General features: G+C 26.9%; 3 protein-coding genes across 3 annotated transcripts; 2 read left to right on the top strand and 1 right to left on the bottom strand.

The window, feature by feature from the left end:
- The first annotated feature begins 106 nt into the window (after positions 1-106).
- Positions 107-2,279, top strand: LOC112690844 (formylglycine-generating enzyme). Its single transcript, XM_025564942.1, has 4 exons — positions 107-757; positions 1,086-1,257; positions 1,778-1,958; positions 2,022-2,279. Exons 1-4 carry the CDS (start codon positions 277-279, stop codon positions 2,175-2,177), a joined length of 990 nt encoding a protein of 329 aa, XP_025420727.1. The 5' UTR covers positions 107-276; the 3' UTR covers positions 2,178-2,279.
- A 65-nt stretch (positions 2,280-2,344) lies between these two features.
- On the bottom strand, positions 2,345-4,959 carry LOC112690842 (28S ribosomal protein S22, mitochondrial). The gene is made up of 7 exons (XM_025564941.1): positions 4,695-4,959; positions 4,186-4,352; positions 3,208-3,372; positions 2,968-3,111; positions 2,680-2,909; positions 2,512-2,605; positions 2,345-2,449 (listed from the first exon to the last, which is right to left on the bottom strand). Exons 1-7 carry the CDS (start codon positions 4,807-4,809, stop codon positions 2,351-2,353), a joined length of 1,014 nt encoding a protein of 337 aa, XP_025420726.1. The 5' UTR covers positions 4,810-4,959; the 3' UTR covers positions 2,345-2,350.
- A 142-nt stretch (positions 4,960-5,101) lies between these two features.
- Positions 5,102-7,221, top strand: LOC112690841 (transcription initiation factor TFIID subunit 3-like). The gene has a single exon (XM_025564940.1). It carries the CDS (start codon positions 5,279-5,281, stop codon positions 7,025-7,027), a length of 1,749 nt encoding a protein of 582 aa, XP_025420725.1. The 5' UTR covers positions 5,102-5,278; the 3' UTR covers positions 7,028-7,221.
- The last annotated feature ends 2,890 nt before the right edge of the window (positions 7,222-10,111 follow it).

The raw sequence follows: 10,111 nt of genomic DNA, 5'->3' as shown, positions 1-10,111 counted from the left end.
CGAATCTCTTATCGGTGATATGGGCAAAACGCGCCTTATTGTTGTCCGAACATACCAATGATCAAAACTACAAAAAAAAAAAAAAAAATATATAAAATATAAATAATACAGATTATATTATTTTATGCGTCCCCTTAAAATTGAGATTTCAAATGAATAGTTAATATTTAATTGAACATTTTTTTTTTTTTTATATTACTGTTACTCAATTAATATGTAACAAACATAGATTTAGTTAAATTTACACATAAATAGTTAATTTACATAAATATTAACATGAAAATGTTTTATTTTATCACAATATTGGGAATTACCTCTTCTTCTAATGCAGACTGTGGATGCAATATAAATCGCATTAAGACAGACATGAAGAAAGAGGAAGCTTGTACAACAATCTCAAGAATAAGTCATTTGGAAACAATCGAATCCATGGTTTTCATCAAAGGAGGAAATTTTACAATTGGAACTGACAAACCAGAAATTGTAGCAGATGGTGAATCACCTTCCCGCCAAGTTTACTTGAATGATTATTTTATTGATAAGCATGAAGTGAGCAATACAGAATTTAAAAAATTTGTTGACATAACTGGATACCAAACTGAAGCAGAAACATTTGGTGATTCGTTTGTATTTCAATTATTTCTCAGTGAAACAACATTGAAATCAATAACAAAAGCCGTCAAAGATGCTCCATGGTGGGTTCCTGTTAAAGGTGCTAACTGGAAGCATCCAGAAGGAGAAGATTCCAATATTAATGGTAACATGAGAATTTATATACATATAATGATGATAATAATTGAGGCAATAAATGTTGTATTGTTAAAAAATATAATTAAGTGTATACAATTTTTTTAGTTTTGTTTAACTATCTGAAAATAATCAATGAAAATGTATAACTTATAAGTCAGCTGATATTTAAGTGTTTAAAGTAAATAATTGTCTAAATTTATTTTATATCTAGTTTCAACTTTTTTAAATGAATATTATACCATAGATAATGCAGTTTGAATAAAATGTGTTCATCTAAATATGCGAAGAAAAATTGTTACAAAATTATATTAATAATTCTTATTTTTTTATTTCAGATAGAAAAAAACATCCTGTTATACATGTTAGTTGGAATGATGCTATAGCATATTGTACATGGGCAGGAAAACGACTTCCGTCTGAAGCTGAATGGGAAGTAGCTTGTAGAGGTAATCTCAAAGACCGACTCTATCCTTGGGGAAATAAACTACTTCCAAATAATAAACATAGGTACTTTAAGTTGATATTTTTTAATAATATATGTTTAGAACATCTTAAGCTCATATTGGAAATGTAATTTTTAAAATATTTTTGATTCCAGGAAACTTAGAATTTTCTGTTGTAACAAAAGTAGAGATAACTCAAAATTAATCATTATAATACTTTATTTTATTTTTTCAAATAGATTTATAACATCCTACATCTTAAATAACCATGATTCATCAACACTTATTTTATTTGGTTTCCATCTATTATTAACACATACTAATTTATTGTTCATTATTATTTGATCACTCAATATTTTTTACTAGATTATTCAAACTGATGAATTACATAAAATAAATAAATTAAGTATTAATACAATAATTTTTACTAAAAAAAATATAAATTTGATAGAAAACAATTTGTAACATTTTAGTGATTCGATCAAGTTATGTTTTATATGGTAAATTAACTGTAATATTACTAAATACTAACACCAAGTATTGTCTTTGTAAACTTCTTATATACTCATTATTATTTGTTATAGAACAAATATCTGGCAAGGTGAATTTCCTTTTAAAAACACTGCAGAAGATGGTTGGGCAACTACTGCTCCTGTAGATTCATTTCCAGAAAATGGTTATGGTCTTAATAATATGGTAGGAAATGTTTGGGAATGGACAAATGATTTTTGGAGTGTATATCATGATCAAAATTCAAAAAATTCAGTAAGATATTTTGTAACACTTATTAAAAAATGATCAAAATATCTATTAACCTTTTATATTTAGAGTGGTCCTTCAAATGGAAAAGAAAAAGTAAAAAAAGGTGGTTCATACTTGTGTCATAAAAACTATTGTTACCGATATCGATGTGCTGCACGAAGTCAAAATACACCAGATAGTTCTGCATCAAATCTTGGCTTTAGATGTGCAAAAGATGGATAGTTTGGAAAACTAATAACTACTGTGATTTTTTTGAACGAAAGAAAACTTTTTTTAACTACTTTTTATACATAAATATATTTCAAAACCATTAAATAATTAAATTAATTTATGGTGGTTGTTACTTTTAGTATTATTTTTATAAAGTTTAAATAAAATATATCAATACATATTATTTAATTTGATTTATATTCAACTTCACTATTTCTATTAATATAACTTTTTAATGCTTCTTTTAAACGTTCTTTTTCAGTACATTCTACATCAATAAAATTCTGGAACAAAGATTAATATACATTTAACAGATTAAATTAATTTAGCTATAGTAAAAAATTACCTCAATTATTTTAAACTGATCATTTTCTAATTCAGTTCCCATTCCTTGATTTAACTTTGAATATAATTGAATGAATAATATTACATCATCAAATCTAAAATTTTATCTTGTTTTAGAACTATAGTTGGATTCAAAATATATGTATATATATATTGATACAAAATATACCTTTCAGTTTGTAGACAATACATTAAAAAGTTATCTGGCCTTTTATTAAAAACTAAGTAGAACAATAATGGTCCTAAATGCCTCGTTGACTCTAAAATCTGATATTTTTGAGTTTGATCTACATGTTGATAAGTACTGAATACAACACGGTGATAATTTTGGTCATCTGGTTCAAATTGACAACATGCACGATCCAATATAAACTCATAATCACCATTTTCAAGTAAGGGCTATGTTAAAAAGGACTATTAATGTTAAGAAAATATAAATAAATTAAAATATTACCACCTTTAAGTTTTTATCTTCAAACATAGCTGGATGCTTTAACTCTCTTCCTGATTGAGGAAAATATAATTGATTTACCGTATGGCGTTCATTAGCATTACCTTTTCGTAATGTCCCATCGGGTTCCCGCACTACAACTATTCGACTCTAAATAAATGTATAGTGAAAATTTAAAAATATTATTTAAATATTAAAAATAAAAATAATAACAAAATACATTCTATTAATTAATAAATATATTACCTTATCAGATATACCAAAAGTAATATCAGTAAATACAAATTTAGCACTATCAAAACCAATTATATCCCTGTCAACTTCTAAGACTTCTCCTAAATCGGTACGGAGTGGTACAATTGGTGGCATTTGAATTTTTTCCTTAGCTTTTTCTTTCACTTCAACTTGTAACTATATTAAGAGTATAAAATCTATTTAAATAATTTGTAAATATAGTAGAAATTTGTTAAAAAAAAGTTCAAGGACTAAAATATATTTTTTTTATTGTAACCAGTTAGAACAAATATAACTTGACAAACAGAAGACAGGATATACAAAACAATAGATAGTTATACTTTGATTATATTTAAAATTGTTTGTACATACACTCCATAATAAACAATCAATATTGAATTTAAATAAAGTAAAACAATTAGAAACATATAAATTTAAAAAAAAAAATTCTTAATCAATTTCGCTTTTGTGTCAACCGTAATGAGTATGTTGAACAGATGTCCATCATTTTCAGCGCAATTCATTTTACAAATTCAAGATTTTCTCAAAACATTTTGAAATCATCCATGCTTATTACTTTCTTAGAATACTAGCAGCGATCTATTTCCTATTAAACACTGAGGACTTTAACCATCCAATAACTAGTTTTCTATTAAAATTCTAGCCATATTAATTGTCATAAGAATTGTTTTACTTTATCTCATTCATTAAATAATTTACTACCCAAACATTTTTTCCCTTGAAGCAAAATTGTTGTCAGAATTAAAAAATGCCTCATCATTATAAATTACATCACAGAAACTTACTCATAGTTTATAAGAATAGTTTGTAATATTTTGCTTGTTCTAACCATAATAGTTAATGTATATTATAATGTATAATAATATGGACTTATACCCAGATCTAGAGTTCAACCAATTCTAACTGATGTTTTTAGTGATTTCTACTGTATGTACTGTATATAATTATTAAAAAACAAAAACAACTTACTTTTTCAACTTCAGCAGTAGTCATAAATTTATAAATTGGAGTATCAGGATCTTGTCCAATAAAACGTTTTCTAAATGCTTTTTGTATATTTACATGAGTAAGCTTTACTAATATATCTTGTACAGGCTTAGCAAAAAACTTATTACTTAATTCTTTAGTTATTTCTCCTAAAATAATAATTACCATGAATTATTACAATCAAGTATACGTCAGAGTATTTATAGTAGTAATATCTTAGCTATCAATACTTCAGTCTTTGATAACCATATTATAATGCATAGAATATATTGATTAAAAGGAACAAAATAATTAATTAATACTAATTTTATTTTTTATATAAACAATTTAAACATTATTTGAGTTCAGGAAATAACAAGAAAATGTTATTAAATTTAACAGAATATTTTACAAGACAAAATTCAATTTATTAATTAAAACATTACAAGTATAAGTTTGTGTTTAATAAAACTGAAAAATATAAGAAGAACCTTTGTTATAACTTTACTTACGGTCATGTGACTTGCTGGAAAAATTAGATAAAATGATACTATTTAAAAGTTTATTACTATATTTGTAACCATTTTTAAACCGGTAAAATGAGCTAAACAACTGTTTTGAAGTCATTTTGTGTTGGTAAAACAACCTTAATCAATAATAAATGGGTATTTTCAACAATAAAACTTAGAACATAATTATAAAAGGGATAATTTTCAATAATACCATAGATTCCTTATGTTTTCAACTTCTTACACAGAATAAATTGTTTGCGTCTAATCTCAATTACAATTGTGATAATAATGGTTCCTTATCAGAAATAACTGACCACATACACGTTATTCTATTCTGTAATACAACCATGGTTAGAATTTAAAACTCAAAGTGACGCTAGAAACTGGATCTTAAATGATAAAAATCACGTTATTAAATAACAGTAGGTAATTGTTTATGAAATAAGTAAACATTGTGAATAGTGATTGTAAACATAATATTTAAATTTGCATGCATTAACCGCCACAATACTAAATTAAGTTTCTAAAGGGAATATGTTTCGCACGTAAGTAAATTCATAAGTATCAATAATAAAACAAAAATTATGGAAGACTTTATTAGACAAACTTTAAGAATATCTGTTGCTCAAATATGCGATAATATTGGTTGGCACTCAATAACTGACTCTTCAATGCAAATTATGACTGACATCCTGCACCGCTATATAAGTGATTTGGCCATTTCATCCAAAAAATATGCAGAACACGCATATAGCAATGTGCCTGACATAGAAGATGTTGAAAAAGCTCTTCGTCAGAAATCTGTTTCATTGGCTGAATTACGTAATTATGTAAAAAGTACAGGACCTGTAAAATTTCCCCATAATTTACCCAAATTAAATATACCTGGGAAAAATGTGTTGAACCCATTAAAACCCGGAAGTCGAGAAGTTGTTACCAGACCTATTCATATTCATGAACATCTCCCGACTTTGTATGCAGAACCAGTAGAAGAAGAAGAAAACACCACTGATTCAGAAGAAATTCAAAACAGCACAATGAATGATAAGCAAGAACCAGAAGATGTTATTCTGCATAAGCGACTTAGAGAAATATCGAGTGTAGTTATGACGTCTGGTGGATTTTTATCTCCATCTAGAGAAGGCCGATTGGCTGAGTCTAAACTATTACCATTTCCAGAAATTAAAAATGACAAACCTCTTGAAACCTCTAAATTAACTGGTAATTTACCTAATATTAAAAATGAACCATCTAGTAAGGTTTCATTAAAAAAAAATAAAATTAAATCAAAAAAAATAAAATCGGGAACAAAGAAAAAACAAAAAGTTTCTAAAGATGAAAATTTACTTTTACTCTCAAAAGAAATCAAAACAGAAGTATTATCAAAAGAAAAAAACTCTAAGGAAGAAGAAATGTTAATACCAATAGAACCAATTATTGAACCCAAGATTGAGCCTATTATGAATGAACTTGATGTTGTAGATGTCATTGAAGAGATTCCAAAAAAAGGTATTTCTGCTCATCTCACAAACAAAGCAAAAATGGAAGAAGTTTTACCTAAATTTTCATTTTTTGGTTCTTTACCTCAAGGTCCTGGATTAATACCATCGACATTTTCTCAAATAGTTAATACACCTGATATTGATAAAACACCAAAACCAACCAGTCCAGTATTAAAAGGAGACAATGATGTAAGTCGTAAGGAACAAAAGAAAAAGAAAAAGGACAAAAAGAAAGGGAAAAAAGAGAAGAAAAAACAGAAAGAAAAGGAAAAAGAAACAACAAAAGAAAAGAAAAAACAGAAATCCAAGTGTACTAATAAAGTGCCAAAAATTAAACTTAAACTTGGAACTCGAATGGAAACAATTACAAATTTATTGCCTGATAAGCCTTCAGAAGAAATTATAACAATAGTTTCAAAACCTGAACCAATGGAAATTGAGGTAGACATTGAATCAAAATCAGATATTTCCCTAGATGTGTTATGTGATGACATTAAATCACCTCCTAAAGTTCCTATTTCAAAAAGTAAAACTAAACTTAATACAAAAACAATACAGCCAGTTGTAACTCCTGTTGTTGAAACTCCTCCTCCTCCACCATTCTACTTTGATGAAGCTGGTAATCAAGTATGGATTTGTCCAATGTGCACTAAACCAGATGATGGAAGCCCAATGATTGGTTGTGATGGATGTGATGTATGGTATCATTGGGTATGTGTGGGTATCCAGTGTCCTCCAGATTGTGCTGTTTGGTATTGTCCAAAATGTTTGGAAAAACGTGCACAACAACCCAAAGGCAAAAGAGGTAGACCTCGAAAAAATAAATTCTAGTATTTAACTTTTAATTTTATGATTATTATTGTTTAAATAAAATTACTGATACCATTATGGTTTGTCTGATGATTATATATACCTAATAATTGACATTTAATCATGAAATTGTTTGTGTTCTCATATGTTACAATATTATTAATTTACATTAAATATTAAGTATAATTTAACACATTAGATGTAAATTGATCTCAAGAATATAAAAAAGAAAGAACAAATTAAATATTTAATAATTGAAGTATTGTATTATTTAAAAAAATATATCAAATAAATACTTAAGTTTAATAAAAAGTGTATTTTTCTTTCTATGTTGCCAAAAAATATTATATGGTCTAAAATTATTTTTGAAATCCAAATTATCTGATCTTGCTTAATGTTGTGACGAGAAAGAATGCTATCAGTCAAACAATTTAGGAAGCATTGCATTTGGTAGTTGTTGCAACATTTATAAAAAAAATATGTTCTTCATTGATGGTGTTCAAATTGAGGGATATGATTTATACTGTCAAGTTAAAGGCATATACAATCTGAAGGGCATTAATGGATGATACTTTGAAAAGTTAAGATTTGATGAATATTTAAATTTTTTTGTATTTCCACAAAATTGAGAGCATTAAGTCCATTTCACTAAAACTACTCAATTATAATGAGTAAACTGTAAGATAAAATTAATATAAATTAAATTGAAAAAAAATATACACAACATTTTTGATTTAAAATTTGGTTATGCTTTCTAAATATTTGGACATTTTAAGATTATATTGATGAACTAAAAGAAGATTTTAAGAAAATAGTGATGATGAAATATAACTGGAAAAATATAAAAATTTAATAGGAAACATTTTGTTAAGATAGTTCTGGTGAAGGAATTTACGGAGATGAAATATTAGCTCTCTAATAAGTGTAATCCGTCAAAAATTATACACTAAGTATTAATGTGTTCTGGTATTTAGATATACGAGTATGTAGTATTTATTTTTATTATGGTATTCTATATGTAATTATTTTGGTTAAAATATTGTAAAACCAATTTTATAGTTTTTTTCGTTAATACAACTGATAATGGAAGGCTAGATGTTTATAAAAAATATAATAGAACCAGAGCCGTCCAAAGAGTTTTTAGGGTCTGGGAGAAATTAATTCAAGGGCCTCTTAATCATCACAATAATAAACGAGTATGATAAAATATACCCTCCAATTTTGCAAAATGTTGGTAAATGTAGTTATTCAAATTTCAACCAAACAAAGTAATTTTAATTTTAATTAAAATAATATATATAATATATTTATAACGCAGCACACCGGTTAAGAACCACTGTTTTACAATGTTCTTTTATGTATTTTCGATGTGTGATATAAATAATAAATAGATAACTAACAAAAATCTAAAGAAGAAATAGGTTATGAAGGGAAGACACTGCCCCATTCCCCCCTTGAAAACACCCCTGATCTGATTTTTATTTTTAGGTAATATAGCAATGAAAATATCCATTGTCTATTAAGTACCTATAGTTTTTATGTAATCGTGTAGGTAATCAATTAAACATACAGAATTTACTATTAATGCAGAAAACTTCATTAGGTATCTCAAAACAAAAAGTCAGACATATTTTTGATGAACCATTATTTAAATACTATCGTGAATAATTTGATTGGATATTATTAAATTGATTGTGTATTTTTCCCAGAGAAAAATTAAAATAATGCAAGTAATTATGAGAAAAAACAAGTCATTTGACTAAGAAATCATTTGTTACGTTATTTTTCTCGATTTCATTGTATTGGTATAATTGACGGCTTTAGTTTAAACAAAAATGAACTGTAATTTGTACTAATTAATTTTGACTAGTATTCTAAAAAAATTTAAATTCATTAACAGTATTAATATTATATTATAGTATTGTATTAAGTATCCTAAAAAATAGTAAGTTATTATTAATGTCCGGCATTACTATTTCCCGAATGGGTGATTCACCCATTATTTAACGACGAAGCTCTTACATACACTTAACACTACGTGATCTGCACTTTCGACCAGTCGAACATAAACTTAAAGTTTTCCTATTATATCCATCAGAGCTATTAAGAATTTTTAAAAAAATTAATAATTATAAAAAATTGTAGTTTTATATTGCAATGAACAACTTTCCTACCTATATTACCACTCAGTATTAATAAAAATAATATTTAAGGTAGTACCGAATATTCTCATTTCATATTGCTGCCAGTGGCATATTTTTGGGGAGGTGGATTATCGGGTCTCGTTCCGAAGAAGAAAAAAATTACGGTTTAGCAATATTATTAATAAATAAAAATTACAACAAACTACAAATACTACAAATAACAACTGAAAAAATTATTGATGAACTGGCCAATAAATAGATGTTTACCTTTTTTATTACCATTTATTACTACCATTTGTATATATAATCAATGGCGTATATAGGGGGTTGGGGGGGGGGGGGGGGGGGTTATGAAAAAATATGTACTAAATGAAGGTTATAAATTAACTTATTTTTAATAACCATGAAAATTAGAATACATAAATTTAATTACAGGACAAAGTCTAATTTTCGAGGTAGATTTGCAAAATTATTTATCACTTCTTCAGTGTTTATTGAAATACTTCGATGAATTGACATGAGATAATCCTGTTAGTCGATTTTCGCTTGTACTATTTCTCAAGCACGACTTCAATCTTTTCAATATCGAAAACGATCTTTCTGATGACGCTTTTGAGACTGGTAAAGTTACTAATATTGACATTAAGCATCATATATTTGGAAAAAAATCAACGGATAGTTAATTCAAAGTATCAATAGCAGATTTGGATTTCTGACAAACCACGGAACATTTGCAATTATTCTGAGGACTTTGTTTTGGACAATTTGCATTTTTTTGATGTGCGAGGATGCACAATTACCCCATACCGGGCAAGCGTAGGTAAGAATTGGACGTATAATTTGCTTAAAAATTAGGAGAGAGCATTTTTTTCCCATACTAGACAGTTTGGTTTTAATTAATACATAGATTAAAGAAATGCACACGTGGGTCGTACTAACCATAAATTTCGGGGGGGGGGGG

This window comes from Sipha flava, unplaced genomic scaffold (genome assembly GCF_003268045.1).
Source record: "Sipha flava isolate LNK unplaced genomic scaffold, YSA_version1 522_pilon_pilon, whole genome shotgun sequence".
Lineage (NCBI taxonomy): Eukaryota > Metazoa > Arthropoda > Insecta > Hemiptera > Aphididae > Sipha > Sipha flava.
This window is presented reverse-complemented; position numbering and strand designations above follow the sequence as displayed.